This window comes from Aethalodelphis obliquidens, unplaced genomic scaffold (assembly GCF_003676395.1).
Source record: "Aethalodelphis obliquidens isolate GAN/ISIS:26980383/991018 unplaced genomic scaffold, ASM367639v1 scaffold11, whole genome shotgun sequence".
NCBI classification, from domain to species: domain Eukaryota; kingdom Metazoa; phylum Chordata; class Mammalia; order Artiodactyla; family Delphinidae; genus Aethalodelphis; species Aethalodelphis obliquidens.
The window spans coordinates 20303971-20331411 of record NW_020837955.1 but is presented as its reverse complement, the minus strand read 5'-3'; the positions used below and the strand labels follow the sequence as shown (position 1 = coordinate 20331411).

General features: G+C 35.9%; 1 protein-coding gene across 6 annotated transcripts in view; it reads left to right on the top strand.

Annotated features, from left to right (window-relative positions):
• Positions 1-4325: 4325 nt before the first annotated feature.
• The window catches only part of NT5C2 (5'-nucleotidase, cytosolic II), a 68100-nt gene continuing 44984 nt past the window's right edge, over positions 4326-27441 (top strand). For 2 of the 6 annotated variants that reach the window (XM_027112480.1, XM_027112478.1), the window contains exons 1-2: positions 4400-4515; positions 27248-27321. In XM_027112480.1, the coding sequence (XP_026968281.1) occupies positions 4415-4515; positions 27248-27321 (175 nt within the window). In that variant the 5' untranslated portion in view covers positions 4400-4414. Of the gene's footprint in view, positions 4367-4399; positions 4516-22693; positions 22714-25985; positions 26021-27247; positions 27322-27441 lie in introns of those variants that run through there. The other 4 variants (XM_027112482.1, XM_027112481.1, XM_027112484.1 and 1 more) reach the window with 4 other exon arrangements.

Below are 27441 nucleotides of genomic sequence, written 5' to 3'. Positions count from 1 at the left end.
TCTTTAATTTTTTCCAGTTTGCTTACTCTGTGTCTCGGCATGTTTCTCCTTGGGTTTATCCTGTATGGGACTCTCTGCACTTCCTGGACTTGGGTGGCTATTTCCTTTTTTCATGTTAGGGAAGTTTTCAACTATAATCTCTTCAAATATTTTCTCCGGCCCTTTCTCTCTGTCTCTTCTCCTTCTGGGACCCCTATAATGCAAATGTTGTTGCGTTTAATGTTGTCCCGGGGTCTCTTAGACTGTCTTCATTTTTTTTCATTCTTTTTTCTTTAGTCTGTTCTGCAGCAGTGAATTCCACCATTCTGTCTTCTAGGTCACTTATCCGTTCTTCTGCCTCAGTTATTCTGCTATTGATTCCTTCTAGTGTATTTTTCATTTCAGTTATTGTATTTTTCATTTCTGTTTGTTCTTTAATTCTTCTAGGTCTTTGTTAAACATTTCTTGCATCTTCTCCATCTTTGCTTCCATTCTTTTTCCGAGGTCCTGGATCATCTTCACTATCATTATTCTGAATTCTTTTTCTGGAAAGTTGCCTATCTCCACTTCATTTAGTTGTATTTCTGGGGTTTTATCTTGTTCCTTCATCTGGTACATAGCCCTCTGCCTTTTCATCTTGTCTGTCTTTCTGTGAACGTGGTGTTTGTTCCACAGGCTGAAAGATCGTAGTTCTTCTTGCTTCTGCTGTCTGTCCTCTCAATAATGCAGTTTTTAATTTCCATTTGCCACGAACTGATTATAGTTTTTAAATAGTTTTAGAATTGTGCCTGCTGATTACTGTATTAGATTGAATGTGGATAATTCTGGGTCTTAGCAGTGTTTTCTTATATTGATTTAAGGCTTTAATATTTTCTCTAAATCATTTTTCCTTTAAAAGTTTAAAAAGTAAGTATTTTCAATTCATTTGCCAGTTTTAATAGATTCAGTTAAATGGCTGCTTCTAAATCTTAATGGCTACCTGAATCTTAAGTGGCTGAGATACTTGGAAGTAGATAGTGCAGTTAGGAATCATTTGGTTTTAGACAGAAATTAGAAGTTTATACCTGTAGGATAGAAAGATCTGGGCCCTAGTAGAACTGTCTCTGCCTCTGTCCTGGGAAAGCCAGGAAAAGTGGAAATGCTGGTGTACTGGTAGTGCAGAAACGTTGCATAGGAACTCCAGGAAGTCTACAACAACTCATCATTACTCATCTGTTCTGGGATGGTTAAACTAGTTTATACAGATAAGTTCTTGTACGCAGACAAAAAAATAATTCCGATTCCATTCTTCTCTGTGTAGGAAAGCTAGGTCAGAATTAGGTAACATTTTAGTGCTTCAGTAAGCATTAATATTTTGAAGAAAATAGTACTTGATATTGAATATTTTGAAAGTTAATTATTACATCAATAGTTGGTTTTTAAAGTAGGTTGGTGATATTTCCCTGATGGTAGGTCACTAGGTAGCATTTTTTCCAATTCATTAATGTTTACATTAAGAAAAAAGTTAATGTAAAAACAAACGTTGTAAATACTACTTGTACTAAAGAATAAAATTTTGGAAACATATCAGGAGAGAGTTCAAGATGAAAAATTAAAAACTGACTTCCAAAAGCAAAAAGGTTTGTATTCAAATCATTTAATTTATGATATACACAAACTTTTATCACTTTTAGGTGAAAAACACACCTGCCTGCCAGCTGGTGTCACATTCTTAGAAGGATGCAAAGGATGAATCCTGAATCTCACAAAATGTGCTGATTTTTGTACTCTGAGTTTAAAACATGGGTACTGCCTTTTCAAAATTCCAAGTCTTGTATTCTGCTTTTTCTGTTTGCTTGTTATGTTCATTGGGAACACCCATTTCTTCTACATTCTTGGTTCGGTTTGGTCAGAGGGGTTTTATGTTCTCTTACCATCCAGTATTTGTTGAACAACAGCTTCATGCAATATAAACTGTCCTTTCTTGTCAGTTTCATTTAATGCATATTTATATTTTACATAGTCCTTAGCTCAGTATGACCTAAATTAAGCACAGGAGCTGACAGGAAATCTCTGTCTTGGCAAGGTGGAATCTCCAGTCCATCCCACTGTAGGCAGTACCCATTTACCTTGTTTTAGGCCCCCATAAGTTTTCTATTTTGATCACTTGGTGGTACAAATCTACCAGAAAGAAAAATAAGCCATATTTATATTAGTAGTATACTTCAAGGAACCAAAACACTTATATTGAATATTTGTACATAATTTTAATAATCAAGATCAAAAAGAAATGTACACAAGTGATCTACTTTAAAAATGTAAATGTCTAGGAATCAAATACATTGTGTATTTATGATACATTGGACCTAGGAACATAGTGAAGATGACAAAATATAAGCTTATAATGCTGTCTCTGAAATTTGTTCTAAGCAATGGAAAAGAAGTAAACAGTTGGAGTCAGAGTTGGAAGAGCTGGGTTCAGGTTTTGTTGTGATCCTGGGGAGACCAGTTAGCCTCCCTGGGTGGTGGTTTCTTTAGCTATAAGATAATGAGATTAAAGAGGAAGATCTTTAAGTCTTCTTCTAGCTTTAAAAATTCTATGCTCAATAAATGTTTGTTGCTTTGAACTTAATAATTGCTAATTAATAATTGCTTACTTGGGAGTTTATGTTACACACTGCATATAAGAGTCTTTAATCAACTGATCCACAAGTGAAAACAAGCTGAGCATTTACTGAATAAACTCCCAGTCACTGGCCCAGCAGGTTGTGATTTCACCTTCTTGGCAGTTCTCTGGTGAATGTGTTTATATGAAGGAGACAAAGTATTCCATAACAAATTGATTTAACCCTATTAAGCAGAAACATCTGCTGGCTATGTAGCATTTCTAGATGTTAGGCTGCTGTTTTTTCTTAAACCCTGAAAGAGTAAAAACATTTCAGGTTCCCATTAAGATATGAAGACTCAGAATCAATCAGTGGGTACCAATGATCCCCTGCAGCGTGTGAGACGTGTTGCTAGATGTGCGTGGGAATTAAAATATAAAACAGAGTGTTTATGTGTGTATGTATAAATAAAACACATAAAACATGCATTTGGAAGAGATAAAATATAGAGGTGTTTTATACTTTCTGTTCAATTATTTGCTCAGTCTTTATATTCATGAAGTATACGTTTGGTTGTGATGTAATGTATTTATCAGTGGAAACAAGGGCTAGAATTATGCAATGAAGAGAGATCATCTAGGAAACATCAAGTGTCCTAATTGTATTTAATATTTCACAGCCTGAGAGCACTTCTGACTCATTTAGAATGATACTTCCTGGAAGATTCTGGACAGGCTGTGTACCCTACATTCTTCATATAGTAGAGTGGAATCTGAAACAATAGAAAGAATAGAAAAAGCATCTTGAAGGGTTTGAATTCTTAAGTCATTTAAAACTCCCCCCCCCCTTTTTCTATTTTTTCCCCTTTTTTCCCCCTTTTTTTTTTTACTAAAATAGAATTTTAATAAAGTACACATACCATAAAATTTGCCATCTTAACTGTTTTTAAGTATACAGTTCAGTGGTATTAAATACATTCACATTGTTGTGTAGTTATCACCACTGTCCATCCCCACAACTCTTTTCATTTTGTAAAATTGAAACCTTACACCTACTGAGCAATAACTTTCCATTCTCCTCTCACCCCAGTCCCTGGCAACTAATCACCATTATCTTTCTGTCTTGATGATTTTGGCCACCCTAAGTACCTCATATAAAAGGAATCATACAGTATTGGTCTTCTTGTGACTGGCTTGTTTCACTTAGCATGATGTCTTCAAGGTTCATCCATGCTGTAGCATATTGCAGAATTTCCTTTTAATATAAAAAATTAGGTTCTTGAACTCTTGCAAGTGTTTGCTTTTGTTAATTAAAATTTTTAAATAGAAAGCATTTAAAAGAAATTTGTTTTAGTTTTCTAGTTAAGTCAATTTGTAGAATGTTCTATTTCAGGGCTTTTTATTAAAGACATTTATTGGGGTTGCTAATTTATCATTGGTTAAATTAGGCAGGCTGTGATGATCATTTATCATAACTGTACATTGTATGTGATGCTTTAGAATTCCCTTTTAGAAGAAGCTAAATATTTTTAATTAAGTAAATAAATATCTAACTTCTAGCTTTTTTTCTTGCTTAATATTGGTCTTCCAAGTTTCAATATGGAAATAATGGTCATGTGTCACTATTAAGAAACTGGCCTTCAGAATGTATGACTTGTTCTTCTTCCATTTCCTTATTATGATTGTTGAGTCTTCTAGGCTGGAGCTAATCATCAGGGCCAAACCCTTCTTTGGAATATATTTTGGTGTATGGTCAGAGACAGGCTGAGCTGCTCATATGTTACCGTCGCTTGAAGGAGGCAGGTTAGACACTTACCTCTTAAATAGTATCCTGTTTAAAATCTGATAGTGATGAGTACAGATCACAGTTTATATCTACCATATCCAGGAATGGAACAATTAGAATTTTCGTTTGCTCTCCCTGTTGACAGTGTCCAGGATGCTGAAGTCAGGTATTTGGTTTTATCCTTTTAAAGTTTCGATGATTACAGTACGAAAGAATTTTTGTAAGTGAATTTGCTCTTTCTTTATGAACACAGCTTATGAATTTATCAGTGGTTTTTATCATGTTGAACTGAAATTTGGTAAGTAATTGGGCTTGTGAATTTTCGGTTATCCAGTCTTTTGCCTTATTTTTTTATTTTAATTTTTTTAAATTAATTTTTATTGGAGTATAGTTGCTTTACAATGTTGTGTTAGTTTCTACTGTACAGCAACAAAGTGAATCAGCTATATGTATACGTATATCGCCTCTTTTTCGGATTTCCTTCCCATTTAGGTCACCACAGAGTTCCCTGTGCTATACAGTAGGTTCTCATTAGTTATCTATTTTATACATAGTAGTGTATATATGTCAATCCCAATCTCCCAATTCATCCCACCCTCCCTTGCCTTATTTTGAAAGACACTGCAGTTACTTTGTCTTTAAAGTTCTTTATATATTAATCTGAAATTATTTTTTTAAATTGAAATTTTGGCCTTCATACCAGTATTTATTTAAATCTGTTGAATAATAATCCTCCAATCAAAATAAGTTTATTATATATGTTTAAGTAATAAAAAGGAATTTGCATGCCTATATAAAATTATTTTTTAGTACCTATAGCTTGGCACATTAGTAGAAGTAGAAATTTTTTTTTTTTAACCTCAAATTAAAAGTAGGTATCAGGTTTTATGCAAAGATTACAGGTTGATAAATTTTAATTTTTTTGTCAACCACTTATCGATATCACATGAATGTCATTCAGCTTTTTAGTTGTGTCATCAATCAAGCCGAATTAACCTGCCATTTCAGTATGGTTTCAAATATTCAAATGGATAAATTGTTAACATTTCAGTAGCCATATTATAAATTGAAAATCACATGGAAATACAGGTCCTCAGGAATGCCAAGGAGCCATCCTTAAATAATGTACATACATCTTGTCAGAATAAGAGTGAGGGGCTTCCCTGGTGGCACAGTGGTTAAGAATCCGCCTGCCAATGCAGGGGACACGGGTTCAAGCCTTGGTCCAGGAAGATCCCACAGGCTGCGGAGCAGCTAAGCCCACGTGCCACAGCTGCTGAGCCTGCGCTCTAGAGTCCGCGTGCCACAACTACTGAAGCCCATGTGCCGAGAGCCCGTGCTCCACAACAAGAGAAGCCACGGTAATGAGAAGCCCACACACCGCAGCGAAGAGTAGCCCCCACTCGCCACAACTAGAGAAAGCCCGTGCGCAGCAATGAAGACCAAGCGCAGCCAAAAATAAATAAATAAAATAAATAAATTTTTTTAAAAAAGAATGTTTTAAAAAGTGAGCTAGAGTATCAGGACTGTACTAAATTTTTTTGTTAGTGTATCATTCTAATGCTTTGGTTAGAGTTTCATATTCCTAAGGAATGACAAATGGGGATTCAGGAATTGGTAAGATTTAAAATTTTTATTTATTTTGACCCAAAACATTTGATCGATGGAATACTCTTCAGCAATAAAAACGAATTAACTATTGATACACACAACTTTAATACAGGTCAGGTAAACTATGCTGAGTTAATAAGGCAAATCTCAAAAGGTTACTTACTGTATGATTCCGTGTCTCTAACATTCCTGAAATGACAAAATTATGGAGATTGGGAAAAGAGTAGTGGTTGCCAGGGGTTAGGGATTGGCTTGGGTGGTGGGAGGTGGGTGTAGCTATAAAAAGTTGTACAAGGAATCCTCGTGATGGAACTGTTTTGTATCTTGACTCGAGTGGTGATTACATGAGTCTACACACACACAAATGAGTGCATGTAAAACTGGTGAAATCTGGTTGGTGGATTGTGTCAAGGTCAGTTTCCTGGTTGTGATATTGTGATATTGTACTATGTTTATGCAAGATGTTCCCACTGAGGGGAAACTGGGTGAAGAGTGTAGGGAATCTCTCTGTATTATTTCTTACTACTGCATGTGAATCTACAATTATCTCAACATAAAAAGTTGAATTTAAAAAATTCAGTGACATACCTTTTCTTACATCATAGGTTTTGTCTGTTCTAGATACAAGTACGCTTTATAATGATCAGTGATACTACTTATGGAATACAAATTCTCTAAACTTTATTGTTCAAAAGAAGATGCTGGATCCTAAAACATGCTCAATTTGTTTCTCTGCTACTGTTCCCTCTGTGCTTCTTCCCAAAGCAGTATACCTAACAGTAAAATGAAGCAGGAAGTAGCGGTGGTGGTGGCATCAAGGAAGAGAAAGAATAAATGATAGCAGATCTTTGATTTAATGAAATCCTGCAGTAAGAAACTCAGGCTGAGGAAATGTTAATCATATTTAGATAGTGTATTTCACCTTCAAGGAGTGTGTGTGTGTGTGTGTGTGTGTGTGTGTGTGTGTGTGTTGCTTTGCTGCACCAGGCAGCCTGAGGGATCTCAGTTCCCTGACCAGGGACTGAACCTGGGCCATGGCAGTGACGGCCCCTAATCCTAACCACTCGGCCACCAGGGAACTTCCTCAAGGATTCTTTTGGATATGGCTTCTTTTATTCAGTGTAATGTCTGAGAGATTCATCCATGTTTTTGTGTATATCAGTAATTTGTTCTTTTTATTACTATCTGGCATTCCATTGTATCATTATACCACAGTTTGTTGATTCATTTTCTGTTAATGGACCTTTGGGCTTTTTTCAGTTTTTAGCTACAGACTGAGAAAATATTTGTAAATCACATATCTGATAAAGAACTTGTATTCAGAATAAATGAAGAACTTTTAAAATTCAATAATATGAAAACAACCCAATGAAGAAATGGGCAAAAGACTGACATGTCACTTACAGAGGATATATGGATGGCATACACGCATATTTGTAACATCACTAGCCATTAGGGAATACAAATTAAAACCACATTGTATATGCCTATTACAGTGGCTGAAATAAAAAATACTGGAGATAGCAAGTGCTGTCAAGGATGTGGAGCAATTGGAGCTCTGATACATTGCTGCAGCTACTCTGCCAAACAGTTTGGTAATTTCTTGTAAAGTTAGAGACCCTTAGCCAAGGACCCAGAGATCTTACTCCTAGATACTTGCCCAAGGTAAAGGAAAACTTTATGCTCACACAAAAAACTGTACATGAATAATGTTTATAGTATATCAGTCTATAATTGCCTCAAACAAGGGACAACCCAAATATCCTTTAGTGGATGAATGCGTAAATAAAATGCAGTACATCCACACAATGAAATATAACTCGGAAAAAGGAACACTATTGAATATACAATTCAGTGGGGTTTAGTATATCGAGAGTTATGTAACCATCACCACTATCTAATTCCAGAACATTTTCTTCACTCCAAAAAGAAACCCCACACTCATTATTAGTTACTCCCCATTCCCTTCTCTCCTCAATCCCTGACAGCCACTGATCTACTTTCTGTCTCTATGGAATTGTCTATTCTGGACATTTCATATAAATTGAATCATAAAATATGTGGCTTTTTTTCTTTCTATCTCTTTCACTTAATGTTTTCAGGGTTCATCCGTATTGTAGCATGAGCCAATACTTAATTCCTTTAATGGCTGAATAATATTACATTGTCTGAATATACCACATTTTGTTTATCTGTTCATCTGTTGCTTAATATTTGGATTGTTTCCACATTTTGACTGGTATGAGTAGTGCTCCTTCAAACATTTGTGTATACATTTTGTGTGGACATGTTTTCAGTGTTGGGGATTATATATCTAGCAGTAGAATTTGCTGGGTCATATGGTAACTTTAACTTACTGAAACATTATCAAACTGTTTTCCAGTGCAAATGCATCTGTTTCATTCCCTTCAGCAATGTTTGTGGCTTCCAATTTCTCTACACCCTTCAAAATAACACTTGTTATTGTTAGTGGGTTTTAAAAATTACTATAGCCATCCTAGTGTGTGTGTGGTGGTATCTCATTGTGATTTTGATGTGTATTTCCCTTATGATTAATGATGTTGAGCATCTTTTTATGCTCTTATTGGCCATTTGTATATCTTCTTTCGAGAAATATCTCTTCAGATCCTTTGCCCATTTCTTAATTGATTTTTTTTTTTATTATTGAGTTGTATAAGTTCTTCATGTTTTCTAGATACTAAACCTTTGTCTGGTATATGATTTTCAGACATTTTCTCCCATTCTGTGGGTTGTCTTTTCACCTTCTTGGTTATGTCATTTGAAGGACAAATGTTTTTTAATACTGATGAAGTCCAATTTATCTATGGTTTTTGTTGCTTGTGCTTTTGTCATCATGTTTAAGAAATCATTGCTTAACCTACGGTCACAAAGATTTACACCTATATTTTCCTTTAAGAGTTTTATAGTTTTATGTTTTATATTTAGGTTTTGGATACATTTTGAGTTAATTTTTGTATATGGTGCAAGATAGGGGTTTAAATTCATTCTTTTGCACGTGAATATCCAGTTATCTTAGCTCTGCTGAAAGAGTATTGTTTCCACATTAAATTATCTGGTACTCTTGTCAGAAATCAGTTAGCCAGAGATATATGTTTCTTTCTGGCCTCCCCATTGTATTCCATTGGTCTGTTTGTCCTCATGTCAGTACTACACAGTCTTAATTGCTACAGTTTTGTATTAAGTTTTGAAATTGTGATGTAAGTCCTACAGTTAGTTTTTCCTTCCTTTTCAAAATTGTTTTGACTATTCTGGGGACCTTCTATGTACATAAGAATTTTAGGATCAGCTTGTCAATTTCTGTGAAAAAGCCAACTGGGATTTCGATAGGGAGTGCATTGACTCTATATCAGTTTGAGGAGTATCATCATCTCAACAATATCATGTGTTCCGATTGATGTACATGGGATGTCTTTACAGTTGTTTAGACCTTCTTTAATCACTTTCAACAGTTTTTGTAGTTATCAGTATATAAGTCTTAACACTACTTTTGTTCAGTTCATTTCTAATTAGTCTATGATTTTTGGTGCTATAGTAAATGGAATTGTTTTCTTAATTTTATTTTTGGATTGTACATTGCTAGTTTATGGAAATACAACTGGTTTTTGCATATTGATCTTATATCCTGCAACTTTGCCAGATTTATTAGCTCTAATTGTGTGTGTGTGTGTGTGTGTGTGTGTGTGTGTGTGTGTATTCTTTAGGGATTTCTATATATAAGATCATGTCATCTGCAAATAAGGATAGTTTTACTTCTTCTTCTCTAGTTTGGAAACCCCTTTTCTTGCCTGATTGCCTTGACTAGAATGTCCAGTACCGTGCTAAATAAAACTCATGAGAGTGGACATCCTTTTCTTTTGCCTCATCTTGGGAAGAAAGGTTGCAGTCTTTTTTTTTTTTTTTTTGGCTGCGTTGTGTCTTTGTTGCTGCACGTGGCCTTTATCTAATTGCAGCGAGCGGGGGCTACTCTTCATTGCAGTGCACGGGCTTCTCATTGTGGTGCCTTCTCTTGTTGTGGAGCACGGGCTGTAGGCCTGCGGGCTTCATTAGTTGCAACACGCAGGCTCAGTAGTTGTGGCTCACGGCCTCTAGAGCACAGGCTCAGTAGTTCTGGCACGTGGGCTCAGTAGTTGTGGCTCACGGACTCTAGAGCTCAGGCTCAGTAGTTGAGGTGCATGGGCTTAGTTGCTCCGCGGCATGTGGGATCTTCCTGAACCAGGGATTGAACCTGTGTCCCCTGCATTGGCAGGTGGATTCTTAACCACTGTGCCACCAGGGAAGTCCCAAGGTTGCAGTCTTTAATGATTAAGTTTGATGGTAGCTGCAGGGTTTTCATAGCTGCCCTTTATCAGGTTGAGGAAGTTCTGTTCTTTACTTTTTAAAATTTTTATTGGAGTATAGTTGCTTTACAATGTTGTGTTAGTTTCTACTGTACAGCAAAGTGAGTCAGCTATACATATACACATATCCCCCCTTTTTTGGATTTCCTTCCCATTTAGGTCACCAGAGTGCTGAGTAGAGTTCCCTGTGCTATACAGTAGGTTCTCATTAGTTATCTATTTTATACATAGTATCAGTAGGGTATATATGTCAATCCCAATCTCCCAGTTCATCCCACCCCCTCTCCCCCCTTGGTATTCATATGTTTGTTCTCTGTTTCTGCTTTGTAAATAAGATCGTCTATACCAATTTTTTCAGGTTCCACATATATGCATTAATATATGATATTTTTCTCTTTCTGACTTACTTCACAATATATGACCGTCTCTAGGTCCATCCACATCTCTACAAATGACCCAATTTCATACCTTTTTATAGCTGAGTAATATTCCATTGTATATACATACTACATCTTCTTTATCCATTCAGCTGTTGATGGGCATTTAGGTTGTTTCCATGTGAGGAAGTTCTTTTCTATCCCTCATTTGAGGTCCCTCTCTATTCCTAGTTTGCAGAACCAAGGAAATAGAGGGCTGACTGCAGAGTTATATGTGGATTTTCGACTCTGGGGTTTGGTGCCCCATCACCCTCCTTTTTCAAGGGTCAACTATATTATTATATATAATAGTAACATGCTCTCAAAAGTCAAAAATATGCAAAAGGCCTATCGGAAATGTCACTCTCACTAATATTCCTCCCAAAATTGGTAGGTAATAAACTTTGGATTTCTTTTTATTTATTATGCTTGGGAGTCATTGGAGTTTTTGATTCTATGCTTGTGTTTAAGTGGTTTATAAATTCTCAGCCATTATCTTTTCATTTTTGTACTTGCTCTATTCTCTTTCTCCTCTCCTACTGAACTCTAATAAGCATATGTTAGACTTTGGCACTGTGTTCCTCTCTTCTCATATCCTTTCTTTTGTATTTTCCATCCTTTTTTCTCTCCATGTTACATTCTGGAAGGTTTTTCCTGACCTACCTTCCAGTTCACTAATTCTCTTTTTGGTTGGGTCTGACCTGAATCTGTTCATCACAGTTTTTTTTAACATCTTCATTGGAGTATAATTGCTTTACATTGTTGTGTTAGTTTCTGCTGTATAACAAAGTGAATCAGCTATACGTATACATGTATCCCCATATCCCCTCCCTCTTGCGTCTCCCTCCCTCCCTCCCACCCTCCCTATCCCACCCCTCTAGGTGGTCACAACGCACCGAGCTGATCTCTCTGTGCTATGCGGCTGCTTCCCACTAGCTACCTGTTTTATTTTATTTTTTTTAATTTTTATTTTTAAAATTTATTTAATTTATTTTTATTTTTGGCTGCATTGGGTCTTCGTTGCTGTGCGCGGGCTTTCTCTGGTTGCCGCCAAGTGGGGGTTACTCTTCGTTGCAGTGTGCTGGCTTCTCATTGTGGTGGCTTGTCTTGTTGGGAGCACAGGCTCTAGGTGCACAGGCTCAGTAGTTGCGGTGCATGGGCTTAGTTGTTCCGCAGCATGTGGGATCTTCCCGGACCAGGGTACGCGGGCCTCTCACTGTTGTGGCCTCTCCCGTTGCGGAGCACAGGCTCCGGACGCGCAGGCTCAGCGGCCATGGCTCACGGGCCCAGCCGCTCCGCGGCATGTGGGATCTTCCCAGACCAGGGCATGAACCCGTGTCCTCTGAATCGGCAGGCGGACTCTCAACCACTGCGCCACCAGGGAAGCCCTACCTGACTCTTTTTGAATTATGGTTTTCTCAGGGTATATGCCCAGTAGTGGGGTTGCTGGGTCATATGGTAGTTCTACTTTTAACTTTTTAAGGAACCTCCATACTGTTCTCCATAGTGGCTGTATCAATTTACATTCCCACCAACAGTGCAAGAGTGTTCCCTTTTCTCCACACCCTCTCCAGCATTTATTGTTTGTAGATTTTTTGTATTCATCACATTTTTAATTTTAGTTTTTATTATTTTTTAGTTTCTTCAGAATTTCATTTTGGAATCTTTTTTCAAATATGCTCTGTTACTTTTTGTATTTCCAGTTATATATTAAACATTTAAATCTTAATAACTTGGTTTAAGAATCAAAAACACCTGAAGTTTCCTGGCTCTATTTCCAACCACTTCCTTTTCAAAGCTTTTTAAAAGAGAATTGTAATTGTTACTCTTCCCGTTAGGAAGACAAACCATCTCTGAATGTAACTACCATAGATCCAAGAAATGGAGAGTAATACAATCATCAATCCCAAATTTTAATCTCTTATTTATTTTTTTTAAAGTGTTTGAAATTATTTAGGTAATACACAAATAAATTCTTACTGTGCAATATTCAGAAATACAGAAATATGTAGAGTAAAATATGAACATTCCCCTTCATTTACCCTTTCACCTCTTTGTCACAGATGAACACTGTCAGTAGTTTGGAGATCATTCTACTAGTCCCCTTTCAATACATTTAAACACACAGGCACACGTGTGCACTTTAATACAGCCTCCTAATCTTTCTAGATTCTGGCCTGTTCTTTTCATTCCTGATGGTGCTAGTACAGGCTCTGGTCATCACTGTTGTGGTTTACAAAAGTAACCCCCATTAGGTCTCCCTGCCTTTAGCCTTGTCCTCTTCAGATCTGTTTTGTTAATCCTGTTTATCACTCTGCTTAAGACTTTTAGTGGCATCACATCCAGCATGCTATGGGATAAATTCTAAGCCCATTAATATAGCATTGAAGGCCCTGTGAGGACTAATCCTTTCCTTTGCACTTTCATCTTGAGCAGCTCCCTTCCTCAAACTCTGTATTCCATCAACTCTGAATTGAATCTAGGTTTTTTCCACACATCATAATGTCTGTGTCACTCTGCTTTTCATTCATAGTTTCTCTTCTGTTGGAATGATCTCCACCCCTCTTTTCCTCTTAGTCTGATTAACACCTGCTAATCTTTTTAGTGTGGTGGTTAGGAACCTGGGCCTTGGGTTAACATTTTGGATTATTTTGTTTAATTTCTTTAGAATCACAGTATTTAACTGCTTGAACTTTGTTTTGTCATCTATGAAATTGGAATAATTTCTACCTCATAGAGTTATTTGAAGATTAAATGAGATAATAAATATATAAAGTGCTTAGCACAGTGTCAGTTTAACAGCAACAAGTTGGGCATCCTGTCTTTCAGTTAAGACTGAGGAGAATATAGATGCACCTCTCTATTGTGCATATCTCTGATACTACAGTTACACACGACTTTTTCACAGATTTTGAGTGGGTCTCCTCCATTAGACTTGGAACTCCTTAAAATCAAGGACTGTCATGTTTGTTTCTGTATTACTGGTACCAGGCACTGGCACGTAGATATTTAGTAAATATTTCTTAAATATATGAGTTTGAAATAGCTAGGCAGTGCAGTCTCTTTTGCACAGGAAGCTCATATAAGTGTGCATACCCTCCGTTCAAGTGAGATTTTTGTTTTCCTTTCTCTTTACAAGTAGTAAAGTCTTAAAATAGTAATTACATTTATTTCCACCACACTGAGCTGTGATGCCACAAGCTGGAAATACAGGGAAGCCATGGGAATTTGGCACTCTCAGGGATTAGATCATTTTTCCATATTCAGTTTGTATTCTTGTATTTGTGGAATTTGGTTTGAGGATAGTGAAAGTTCTTATTCATGTATAATTTGAGAATTGGATTTTTAAAATGTATTTCTCAAGGGATATTTTGGTGAGATAATGCTTGACAGTCGAGTTGCTTTCCCTGTACCCCAACCCCCCAAGTTACAATAGTTCTTTGAGTGCTTACCAATGACAGACAACAACCCTACCAGATGTTATCTGTCTTCTATAGATGAAAAATCTCAGGCTTAGGTTAATTAACTTATTCAGCCAGAAAGCTGAATTCAAACCTAGTTGCTCTGGTGCTCGTTCTGTTTCCATTACACCATACTGTTTTTCTAAATACACTGAAAATAATTTTAGTTTGAATTTATAGTATTTAGTAGTGCTTTTAGTTACTTGGTGACTATTTAAACATTTTAGTAACTAATAGAAACCTTTATGGTAAGATATTTAGATACTATTTAAAGATAAAGTTTTTTAAAGTTAAAATTTAAATTCAACTAGTATTTCTTTAAGGTATATATATTTTATTTTTAATTTGAATCATCAATAGATGGATTTATTTGCCATATCAGTGTTCTTAGACGTTAGCACACACTTGTTTATTTCTTCCCATGTTGCATAATCCCTATGCATTATATTGGTCAGGAGGCAGGAATGTTGCAGATGTTTTTCTTTCGAGCTTCAGCTTGCTCTAAGATTTGGAATTAACTTTTAGAATGTTCTGGGTATATCCCCCACATGCCAAAGATCTGTAAATTTCTTTTCACAAGGGCTGAAATTTTCAGACGTTTGGGTAAAATATATGTGAACACAGATGTTTTCCTTAAAAGCAGTTAATGATCAGAAAAAAAGACCACAGTGTGGAAATACTTTAGGTTCCTCCTGTAATATGATCGGCACATAAATACTTCCTTCTCTTGTAGTTAACATTGTTCATTTTCTAAGGGGAGGAAATAACTAAACTGATAATTAAAACATAGTATTATGTTGGTTTTTTGTTTGTTTGTTTGTTTTTTTCTCCCAGAGTAAACTAAATGATTTGGACTGACTAGGGCTGCTCCCTTCTGTGAAACTCACATTGTTTGCGTACTGTTGGCGGGCCTCATTAGGGGGTAAATTTGCTTTTTCTGTGTGTTTGCCAGTAACGATTCCTGTCTCTTACGGGAACTTACCATTTGGATTGTCTCCTTCCTAAACTGGCCAGTCTTACACAGTTCAGACCATTAGTTATTTTTCCTGCTCTCCAATTTTTTCCTATTATTCTTTGGTTTTCAAGTATTTAAAGCTGAGGATATTGGTCTCTGAGATATTGCCTGGTTAGGGTTCGGCATCATGCCCAAATTTGTTGGGCCTCTCAGGGCCTGAGTTCTCTGTGCTTTAACAAATGAGCTACAGTTCTCTAGAGATCAGTGAAGCTTGTTTGTTGATCCTGTATTCTCTTCCAGAGGAAGTAGATCTTTGAGAATGTCTAAGGAAGGGTAAGTGAGTTTATTATTCTTTTCTCCTCATTTTTCTCAGTGAAGAGATGTTCTAGTCATCTGAGTGAATTGGGAGATTAATAAGCAGTGCTACCAGTCTGAGAGTGGAGATGGGGGGGTGAGAGATTGAAAGAAATTCAGCTGAAAGTTTACATTGTTAGTGTTTCACATGTAATCTGCTGTAAAGTTACTGTTGCTATTTTGAAAGACTGCATTGAGGATGGATGATCTTAATAGAAATTTAGTGAGATACAAGCACCCTGTTTACCCTGTGGTAAACTCATTTTGTTTTTCAGTAGAAAGTGTTTTTGAAGATTGGAAGCAAGCAGTAGTATCTTACCAAAGAATTTTACATAGAAATGCATGAAGTTTAAAAATTCAAATGCATTTTAAAATAATTTGTACCTTTAGAAAGTGGTGTGAAAGATTGAAAAGCAGCCAGTTATTTGTTTTCTTTCTGGGCAGTGTAGACAAAAAATAATTTCAAGTGGAATCCCCTATTCCTCTTTATTTTGCAATATAAAATAGTTCTGTGTTAGGTTTTATTGTTGTCTTTATATTATTTTCTCTTATGTTTCAGAGTCTGAATTATTATTGATATTCTTTTTGTGACCACTATAATAGGTGACATGTCAGTTAATAGCTGCATACTGTTAATTCTCTCATTTCTAGCCTTCAAGCATAACTAGACCTGGTTAATTTTAGAGAGACATTCCCTTTGATCACATAGGACATAGATTCCCTCAAAAATAAGTCTTTAAGAATACAGTGCAATTTAAATTTTTATTTTCTTGAAGCTCTTAATTTTTTTTCTAATAGAAATTTTGAAATAGTTTCATAGCCTCGTGTTTAGAATTTATTTTAATCTAATCATGTATTGATTATGAGCAGAATAAAATTGGCCCATTTTACTGCTATTTTAAAACCTCATTATTGGGTAAAGAGAACAGCCATGGGTATAAATAATTCTGTATTATTTTTAGACCTCTCATGACATCACTAGAATTTTAAGGTTTCTTTAAATGTGAAAATTATGAGAGGACTGCCTCTTCAGGTTTGTATGTTTTCTTTCCTTCCAGCACTGGCTACAAATTTGCAGTTTTTGTTAAACAATTTTTATGATAAGTATTATCATGGATGCTGGTAATATTTGTCAGGCTTGTACAAGTGGTTGTTTATAAAGCTGGTTTATAGATTTAAGAAGAACTATATTTCTAGATGCAATCAAAATTAGTACTACTTTCTCCCCTATGGTAAAACATATGCTAGAATTGGTTATTTAGAAAGGGCTCTGTATAAGTCAGAGGACACCATAAGGCCTGAGATATTCTTTTAGATTTATTTCTAGGGGCCCATGGGGCAGTTCTTATACTGCCTGAACAGGTAATGAACAAGTGCATTTGAAATGCATGGATCATATATATGAAATGGGTTAGCTTTTATTTTCCTTTGCTACCTTTAGAAATAAATGGATAAATCTTCTACTTTGGGATGACAAGAATTCGTATATTCAGAATTTTGGTATGTGTGATATTTTGATATCTATAAAATATTTCCCTAATAGTAATGAGAAAGGATTGTTAATAGAGTTAAATCATCAAAAATTATACTTGAGCCTTATGTAAACCTGTGGTAATCAAGGTAGTGTGGTATTAGTGTAAGGATAGATATATAGAGATCATGAAAGCTAATAGGGAATTTGTAGACCCACACATATATAGTCAATTGATTTTCGGTAATGAGGCTATGGTAATTCAATGGCAAAAAGGTTAGTCTTTGTAACAGATGTGCTGAAACAACTAAACATTCATATAGAAAAAAATGAACCTCAACCTTTGCCTCAACCGTATATAAAAAATACCACAAAAAGGATCATAGACTTAAATATAAAAGTTAAAAGTAAAGTGTAGGTGAAAATGTTTGTGAATTAGGGAAAGACTTCTCAGAAAAAATACGTAAAAAAATTAAAACGTGGAAGACAAAATTGATAAATTGAGCTTCATCAAAATTTTTTTAAAACCCTCTGCTGTTTGAAAGACAACGTTAGGAAAATGAAAGGGCAAGCCATAGACTGGGAGAAAATATTCTCAGTACATATGTATCTGATAGAGGACTTACTTTATCCAAAATATATGAAGAATTCTTATAACACGATAATGAGACAAACCAGTTTATAAATGGTTCTTCACACAAAAAGACATGGCCAATAAGCACTTGAAAAGATGCTCTACATTATTAGTCATTAGGGAAATACAGATTAAAACTACAGTGATATATCACTGCAGACCCACTAGAATGACTAAAATTAAGAACACTGACATGTGGAGCTACTGGAATTCTCACGCATTTTGCATGAGACTGCAAAATAAAAAAACATTTTGGCAATGTCTTTTAAAGTTAAACATATACTTACTAATGAACTAATGAGTCCACTTCTAGGTATTTACTCCAAGAGAAATGAAAGCGTATACCCACAGATTTGTACGTGAGCGTTCATAGCATCATTATTTACAATAGCCAAAAACTGGGAACAACTCAAAATATGCATTAACTGAATGGGTAAACAAATTGTGGTATATCCATGCAATGGAATACTACTCAGGAATAAAAGAACAAATTTTTTTAAAAACAAATTTATTTATTTATTTATGTCTGTCTGTCTGTCTGTCTGTCTTGGGTCTTTGCTGCTGCGCACGGGCTCTCTGCAGTTGGGGAGAGCGGGGGCCACTTTTTGCTGCAGTGTGTGAGCCTCTCATTGTAGTGGCTTCTCTTGTTGTAGAGCACGGGCTCCAGGCACGCGGGCCGCAGCATTCATGGCTCACGGGCTTAACAGTTGTGGCCCGTGGGCTCCAGAGCGCAGGCTCAGCAGCTGTGGTGCGCATGGGCCGAGCTGCTCTGTGGCATGCGGGATCCCCCTGGACCAGGGCTCGAACCCGTGCCCCCTGCATTGGCAGGTGGACTCCCAACCACTGTGCCACCAGGGAAGTCAGAGCTAATTTTTGATACATCTAACAACATGAATGAGCCTCAGAAGTGTTGTGCTAAGAAAAATGACCAGACACAGACTACATGGTGTTTGATTCCATTTATCTGAAAGCTCTAGTGACAGAAAGCATAGATCAGCGGTAGTCTGGGGCCATGGGTTGGGACGGGTATTGCAGAAGGACATGAGGGAATATTTTGGGTTGATTGGGGTAGTTGTTACATGAGTGTATACAATTGCCAAAACTCACCAAACTTCGCACTTAAGATGGGTGAATTTCACTTTAAGTAAATTATACCTCAATAAAGTATATACCTCAACTTGTTTATTTAGAATTCTGTAAATAAAACAGTTATTGTTTATGTATATTCAGGGGAATATATTTGGGAAGATACAGGTGCCCTAGGATGTGTAATGCAAGGAAAAATGCATTCTCCTTTCAGTGTCGTGATTGAACTCCAGTCATCTAAAGCTGTTAGAAAGCCTTTTATTACTAGAGTTATTGTCCTTTAAATGAGAGGCCAGAATCAGTTTTGGCATTTGCTTTTATTTTAAATTCTAGATTTTGACCTCTCTTTTCCATTATAGGTACAGTCAGTACACTTGTTAATTTGACCTAATGATAACATGGATAAACATATTTTCTTCTCTAATTTTTATCCCACAGAATTCAACCTTAATATTTTGCTGCATTTTATAAATTATCTTCTATACACTGGTTTTTATTTTTAAAAATTGGGGAGAAAAAGTAAAAAAGAATTTAGGGGGAAATAGGAAAAAAAGATTGGAAAAACCTGTTTTTAATTCAACTGAGATTTTAGAACAGTAAATTTATTTTCAGAAGTACTGACATTGTTTCTGGTTTCTCCCTTAATTTATGTATTCTTCATTTGTTAGTCCTCTTTTTTATTCCCCACCATTCTGCTCTCATTACTGCAGTTTCTTCATTTGAGATTGAAGGTGAAGGGAATTTTAATGTCTGTTTCTTAAAGAGAATCTCCTTAAAGTATGCTTTGAAGTCTTTGGGGGAAAGATAGCATGATCACTACTCTTAGTCTTTTATCGCTTTTAAGATACACATTTTTTTTTTCACATTTAGACATCTCTGAATTTGGGCTACATCTAGCAATATACCACCTAGAATTAAGTTGATTTCTTCTAGAAAAGATTTTATTTCTCTCAGTCACTTAGGGGCAGTGTTAACCACCCTAGTAGTGTAAATTCAGACCACAAACCTACCTGACTTAATTGTTCAAATTCTCAGGGGGAGGATTTTCCCCTTCCTTGGACTCACTGTCAAGGCTGAGATGTACAAATGTCCTTATATGCTTTTTCTTTGTTGCAGGTTTATTTCTCCTTTTTCCTTGTATTATGGGTATTGCCCTTTGATAATCCTAGCTTTATGAGGCTGACTTTTCTTGGGCATCCCTCCCACCTACCCCCCTTGCCCTTTGCTAGTGACATATAATATGGGTGAGTTTTACAATTGATGGCATCTTAAATTTTAATCATCTTTAATTTTGTTCTGTGCATGCCTCCACATTCTCTTCTTTTCACTGGAACTTATTTATATTGAGTATTTGAGAAAAATTAATATTATAATTAATTCACATATTATTTTAGAAATGATAATATGCTTGTTCAGACTTTGAAAGTACAGGGTACTATTCTCATGATATAATCTGATAAACAAAATGTATCCCCCCTGAGGATGATCCTCAGAGAAAATATTCAGACAAATTAGTAAGAAGTTATTGGCTGCAAATTTATGAAGACAAAAACTTATGCTTAAATGACTTTTGTTTTTATAATGTCTAAAATTTCTTGTTGTGTCTGTATATCCATGGTATTTAAACTTTGAATTTTTAAGAATCCATTTCATAAATTAGAAAGTTTTTATCTTTCTTTTTAAATTTATTTATTTATTTTTGGCTGTGTCGGGTCTTCGTTTCTGTGTGTGGGCTTTCTCTAGTTGCGGCGAGCGGGGGCCACTCTTCATCGCGGTGTGCGGGCCTCTCTTGTTGCGGAGCACATGCTCCAGACGGGCAGGCTCAGTAGTTGTGGCTCACGGGCCTAGTTGCTCCGCGGCATGTGGGATCCTCCCAGACCAGGGCTCAAACCCGGATCCCCTGCATTGGTAGGCAGATTCTCAACCACTGCGCCACCAGGGAAGCCCCCTTTTTCTTTTTCTTTTTCTTTTTTTTTTTTTAATCACTGCCATTCTTTTACTGAAGAATGGAGACATAAAGGCAGAATGAGGTCTTGCCATTATGTTTTTTTAAAGAACAGCTTTATTGAGATATAGTTCACATACCATTCAGTTCATCCTTTAAAGAGTACAATTCAGTGGTTTTAGTATATTCACAAGAGTTGTGCAGCCAACAGCACTCTCTCATTTTAGAACATTTTTTATTATCCCCCAAGGGAAACTCCCCATTCCCTCTCCCCCACAGCCTCTGGCAACCACTAATTGCTATTAAGGGTTTAGTTTAAATTTAATTTTTAGTTCTATTAAATACTGTGTCCGGTCTTTACCAGGCCCTATGCTAGTTTTTGGGAAGGCAATAAATCCTGGCCTCAAAGTTTATAATCCAGTAAAGAATAAGAGAATTAAACACATACTTTATGTATATGATAAAATATAGAAATAAATGATTTTGAGTATTCATACTGCTCACACGGATCACAACTTTATAGAATTTTAGTTGTTGGTGAAATCTCTTTCATTAACTAAAAAAGTAATCTGAGACCCAGAGGCATCACTGTTACATAGTTCTCTGGCATGACCAGAATAATTTCTTAAAGAAATCACTTGAAATTGCTGGGTCTTGAAAAATAAGATAGAGATAACTGAGAAGGTCATTTCAGGTATGGGGAACAGTATAAACAAAACCTCAGGGCACTTTTAGGAAATAACAAGTAGTTCATTTTGATTATTAGAGCAAATGGTGCATGATGTGGAGCAACATGAGATAAAACTGATTTTGGAAAGATCGCCATCTTTCCAAGGCTTTGAACTCCTTGAAGATACAAAAATTTGTAATATATTAGTCTGGTGGTAGGTAGTGAGGAATGTCTAAAGGTTATTAAGTAGGTGATTATAGAGCTGGGCATTAGGACAGTGCTTCTCATGTATGTTAGAGGACCAGTTTTTTTTTTTAAATTCTATTCTGTTTCAAATTGATACACTTATAATAAAAATGAATTACTAGAAAAATGAAAACATAAAATGTAAGTATACATTTTTTGTTACTGTGTTCAACAAACAAAAGTTTTTTGTCGAATTGCTATAAAAGTCTCTAAATACTTGCAATTTCTTGAATTACTAACAGCACTGCACAAACCAGCATTAGTCTGTGGACCACACTTTGAGTAGCACTACTTCAAAGCAATTAATTTGGCATTAGTGTGCAGGCACAGCAATTGGGAGATGATTGCTGGAGAGTTAATGAGGACCTGGACAAATTGTTAGCAGTTTAAGTTGAATGGAAGATCTGGATTAGAGACATTTGGAAATTTAAATGAAGGCAAGTGAGATGATACGGATTTGAGGGAGAGGAAAGAATCAAAAGATGTTAACTAGATTTTAAGCTTGAGGGGAAAATGAGAGTGCCATAGCAGAAATAGAAATTAGTTGGGGAGAAAAGATACTAAACAAAAATTCACATTATAGCATTTTTCTGTTAATTCTCACACACACACACACACACACACACACACACACACACCATTTGGTTGGTAATCTAAATTTGGCAGTCTCCAAAAAGCATTGTAACTTTTTCTTTTCTTTGATTGCAACAAACTTTGAGTAATATAATTACACAAACCCATAACCAAAACATGCCTAGGAAGACTTTTTACTTGTATCCTTATTCTCATTTATTGTTGCAGTAACTGTTATTGGGCCTTTGGCCAGGAACTTGTGACTCTTAGGCAGGGGGAGGAGCTAGGGATAAAGTTCACCAGTGCCAAAGAAATTCTATTCCAAATGGATTTGTGTGGAGCAACAGTGATATCCAATGACAAGTTAAATTAGACACAGAGGTGTTTTCTCCAGCACTGTCTCAGAAGATACATGCTGTTGAGGGGGCCTGGTTCAGACTAAAACAGTCTTTTTGAAGTAAGGTTAAAGTCACACACAAAAAATTATACTAGGGTCTTGAAGAAGAATTTTGTTATGTGACTTCAAGAACTAGTTGACTCTGATAGTTGCACACTTTGCAGAACGGCAACCAGTGGCAGATGAGGTAATACTGCTTTGAATTATGAGTTAAATCTCAAAACCATTAAGGGTTTGCTATTTACAAAATTCCAAATTTAGTAAATTGCATGTTCATTAAGTGTAAGAATACTAGATCCCTGTTCTTAAAGCACATTATATTGATAGTCCTGTTTCTTTTGATTAATATCTATATTTATTTGGATAGCATTTCTTCAAGTTTTATGCCTTACTGCAGTGTTATATGATAGTAAAAACGGTTACATTTGTCTTTGTGTTGAAGTCTGTGCCTGGTTTTATAGTGTTTCTGGGTCTGTCTCCTAAAGATTGTGTCTCTTGTTTTAATGCTCAAATCTATATCTTGCAAATGACTTAGTATGTAGGAATTTCTGGCTGATAATTGCATTTTAAGGTTGGATGCTTAGTTCAGTCATGCTTTCTAGGGTGGCAACTTTGTGCTTTATTTAAAGCAAGCTTCGGAAAGTTTCACAAATATATTCAGGCTCTTGAAGATAGAGGTGGAGTATGTTCCACTGGTTAATAATTTAGAAAAGTGACACAAGTTGACTGGCATTGACAAAGATACAGTCAGGGTCCCGGGACCAATAGAAAGTTTTGGATTCCCCAAGCAGATAGGATATTTTCATTTTAAATGTGTGGTGGAACAGTGAGCCAGTCTTTTAATTGATATAGTACCTAACACTTTCTTTTATTATAATAATAAAGAATAGTTATGAGTTTGAGGCCAAGAGATCAGTTTCTCTTTAAGACTATGTTCTGGAGACGTGGTATTTCTGGCTCAAGGCTGCCTCTCTGCTGAAGTCAGTGCATACTTTCAGCATTTGCATGTTTATTATCTTTGTAAATCGTAGCATATATATTACTACAGTTCTCTATAATGCAGCTGTTCCATTTTGTCATCATAGCTTTGCTTATGCACTTTAGATATTCATGTACGAATTAGATTTAATTCCCTGTTGGCCCCATCTCCCATGTTGTAGCATAAATTAGGGAAAGAAAAGGAGAGATGAGAATATATGTGAGGTTTTTCTTTCTGTTTCATAATAGGAATAAATTAGACGGGGAGACAGGAGTGATTGTTTCTTTTTTAAATTCAGGAGTTGCTTCTGTGGGTGAGGGTACTTATTTTAAATGAAAATGAAAAGATAAAGGATATTTGGTTTCATAGAAAAATGTGTTATTTTCTAATTTTAGACACCTAGAAAGTCTTTGATAGTTTTAGCTACTCCCTAAAGGACAGCTTCTAGGATATATGTCATAAAATGGTACTTGCTTTGTAATAAGCATTCAACAAATGTGTTGATTGAATCAAGTGACCAGTTAGTCAACAAGGAAAGAGTGTGATTTGATGGATATTTAGCAACGATTATTTTCACAGAAAAAACAGATTTTCTTATTCCTGATATATATCATTCCCAGAGTTTCTCTGGATAATACCTAAGGTACATTATGATCTCTATATCCTTAAAAAATATGAAAAGGAATACAGGCTTAACCTCTCTTCTGGATGAGAAAGAAACAGGTAAACTATCTAACTGGGTCTGTTGATAGTTTCTTTCTACCTTTATCAGTGATTGAGTGATACTAGCAAAGTATCTTTTTTTTCTGTGATTTTAGCTGTGCCTAAAACCAGCTTGCATCATTCTTCTATCAGGATCAAAACTGTTTCTTTTATTATGTGGCTCCACATATATCTCTCCTGGAAAGAAAAATCTTCCCAGTCTGTTCCTGCCTGAATTCCCATAGAATATTTTAGGCATGTCAGCTGTTTGGGCTCTGATCAAGGATTTGATCCCTTTGGCCCCCTAGCCTGAATTGAGAGTGTGTTTGAAAAGCCTGAGCTTCAGTGTGTTTCCAGAGTTAAAACCATTACTCGGTGTCTTTTCCCTCTCTTGTGCCTTCATAAGGATTTATATAACTGGAAAAAGGTGATAATAAAGTAGATGCTCCAATCAGTAGAAATAGAGTGAAGTTTGATGAAGTGGTAGAAGGGTCATGGTGATATAGTTGGAGTTTGGGTTTTTTTTTTTTTTTTTTGTAAAGATTTGGGTAGGTGTCATTTATCCTCTAGTTCCCTGTATCTTTCAGCTATTCCGTACTCTTCCCCTCCCGTCCATTATTAACCTAATCAAAGTAAATGTTGATTTTACAGAATACCAGGTTTTCTTAGGGAAAGAAAGTGTAGATGTTTTATATAACAGCTCTCTCAGGAACTAAGAGTTTTATAAAGCTAATCTAGTGTGCATAGCGCACTATGAGGTAAGTAATGATTTTCATATTTTTTAGAAGATAACATTTCTGAATTCAAGGACCTATTGATTTTTAAGTCCCCTATTAAAATAAATTTTTTGTTGTTGGGGGTAGGAGTTTATTTATTTATTTATTTATTTATTTATCTATCTATCTATCTATCTATCTATTTATTTATTTATTTATTTATGCATGCTGTGTTGGGTCTTCGTTTCTGTGCGAGGGCTTTCTCTAGTTGCAGCAAGCGGGGGCTACTCTTCATCGCGGTGCAGGGGCCTCTCACTATCACGGCCTCTCTTGTTGCGGAGTACAGGCTCCAGGCGCGCAGGCTCAGTAGTTGTGGCTCACGGGCCTAGTAGCTCCGTGGCATGTGGGATCCTCCCAGACCAGGGCTCGAACCCGTGTCCCCTGCATTAGCAGGCAGATTCTCAACCACTGCGCCACCAGGGAAGCCCTATTAAAATATTTTTAAGCAAATATTTGATTATTTGTCTGCATTTAAAATTAGTGCATACCAGGGAACTCTGCTCAGTGTTATGTGGCAGCCTGGATGGGAGGGCAGTATGGGGGAGAATGGATACATGCATATATATGGCTGAGTCCCTTTGCTGTGCATCTGAAACTATCACAACATCGTCAATTGCCTATACTCGAATATAAAATAAAAAGTTAAAAAAATAATAAAATAAAATTGGTACATACATTCTGAGATGAGAGGAAAAGTTTTCTAATAAAGTTTAAAACAGTAATATTTGAGTTGGTGAAGTTTTTTTAAAAAGTCATTATCTAGATTAGTGGTTTCCAAACTCTTGAGTATTTCACAGTTAAAATATGGAGCATTCATCCCTGTGTGTGCTTATTTACAAATTACCTATACTACTATTCTTACTTGTATGTAGTAGAAAACATACACAAATTAGACATTTTAAAATGATGAGATAAATTTGAGTAGAAGCTGTAATATTTTCTTCTGTATCCCAGTGGAGTTTTCTGTATCCCCAGGTGCAGTCACTCCTCTTTGGAGACTACTGACCTATATTGTTAATGCAGGAAGCCCAGCCCAGGTATCTTTATTTCTACCAAGTTTCCTGGGTGATTTGTAGCATTCTCATTTCTCATAGCTACTTATGAAATGAAGGCAAAGAAGAGGTTTGGTAATAAGAGGATAAACCATTCAGTAATTTTGCCCACCATACTTTGGGATCAGATGGAGGAGGTATCCTTATTTTCAGAGATGATTAAAACTTGCCACAAAGCACCATCATGGTGATGATCCACCATACTATTATATGTTTAGTTTTCTCTGTGTCTTCATAGCGACCTTTCTGAAATTTGAATCTGATTATTTCATTTCATCAAAATCTGCTAATTTGTTCTTGCCTGCAGGATAAAGTCCAAACTCTCTAATGTGACATACAAAGTCTTCATTAATTTGACCCTTGCTATCCTTTTTTTACCTTCATAACCTTTGTTGCCTCTTTCCCTTCTCCTCTGGAAAACTTCCGTTTGCAAAAACAAACAAAAGTAAAACCAAAGAAAACCCAGCTCCAGCCTCAGTAAATGTTTTTTGGTTCATTACAAACCCTGTCTTTCCTTTGTCATTCCGTCTGGAATGCCCTTCTTGCTTTGTCCTACTGGAAAACTTCTACTAATTGTTAAAATCAGCTCAGACATCTCATCTGGTCTCTAAACAACTTATTTTCTCTCCTGCATGTTATTTTATAGCATTTATTGAATTGCTATAATTATTTGCTTTTAAGTCTCTCTCCTGCTATGCTGAATTCCTCAAGGATAGAGATTGTAAGTTAAAATATAAGTTCCATGAGGGCAGGTACTCTTTTGTTCTCTTCCATATCACAGTATCTGGCATATAGTAGGCATTCAGTAAGTATTTGTCACATGAATCTGTTTATATTTGTGTCTTTAGTGTCTGGCATATGGTAGGCTTTAAATGAACCTCTGTTTATTAAATAAACTAAATGAATGAGTGAATGAATTATAAAATCTCAGAAATAAGCTTATTTTATGGGGTCTGACTTAGAAAAGGAGAGCTGATTCTCTGAAAACTTGAGTACATCATTAAAATCAAGACACAATAAGGAAATTTACGTATTTTTGTATAATATCTGATGTCACTTATGGTATAAGGAGGACTTGAATAATTTATATTATGAATCTTAATATTGGTATTTAAATGTGTTCTAGAAAGATAGACAAATAATTCCATTGAACTTAATTTTTGTTGTTGTTTCAGTGTTAATTGAGATATCATTTTTTGCTCCTTTCTTTAGGGTGTTTGTGAACCGAAGTTTAGCCATGGAAAAAATAAAGTGTTTTGGTTTTGATATGGATTATACACTTGCTGGTAAGTAGCATTTTCTGATTGCTTAAGAACTACTACTTTGGATATAACACAGTAGGCCATTCAATAAACACTTGTTGACGTAGTCATATATTTAGCTCAATCTTTTTCACTGAGATTTGT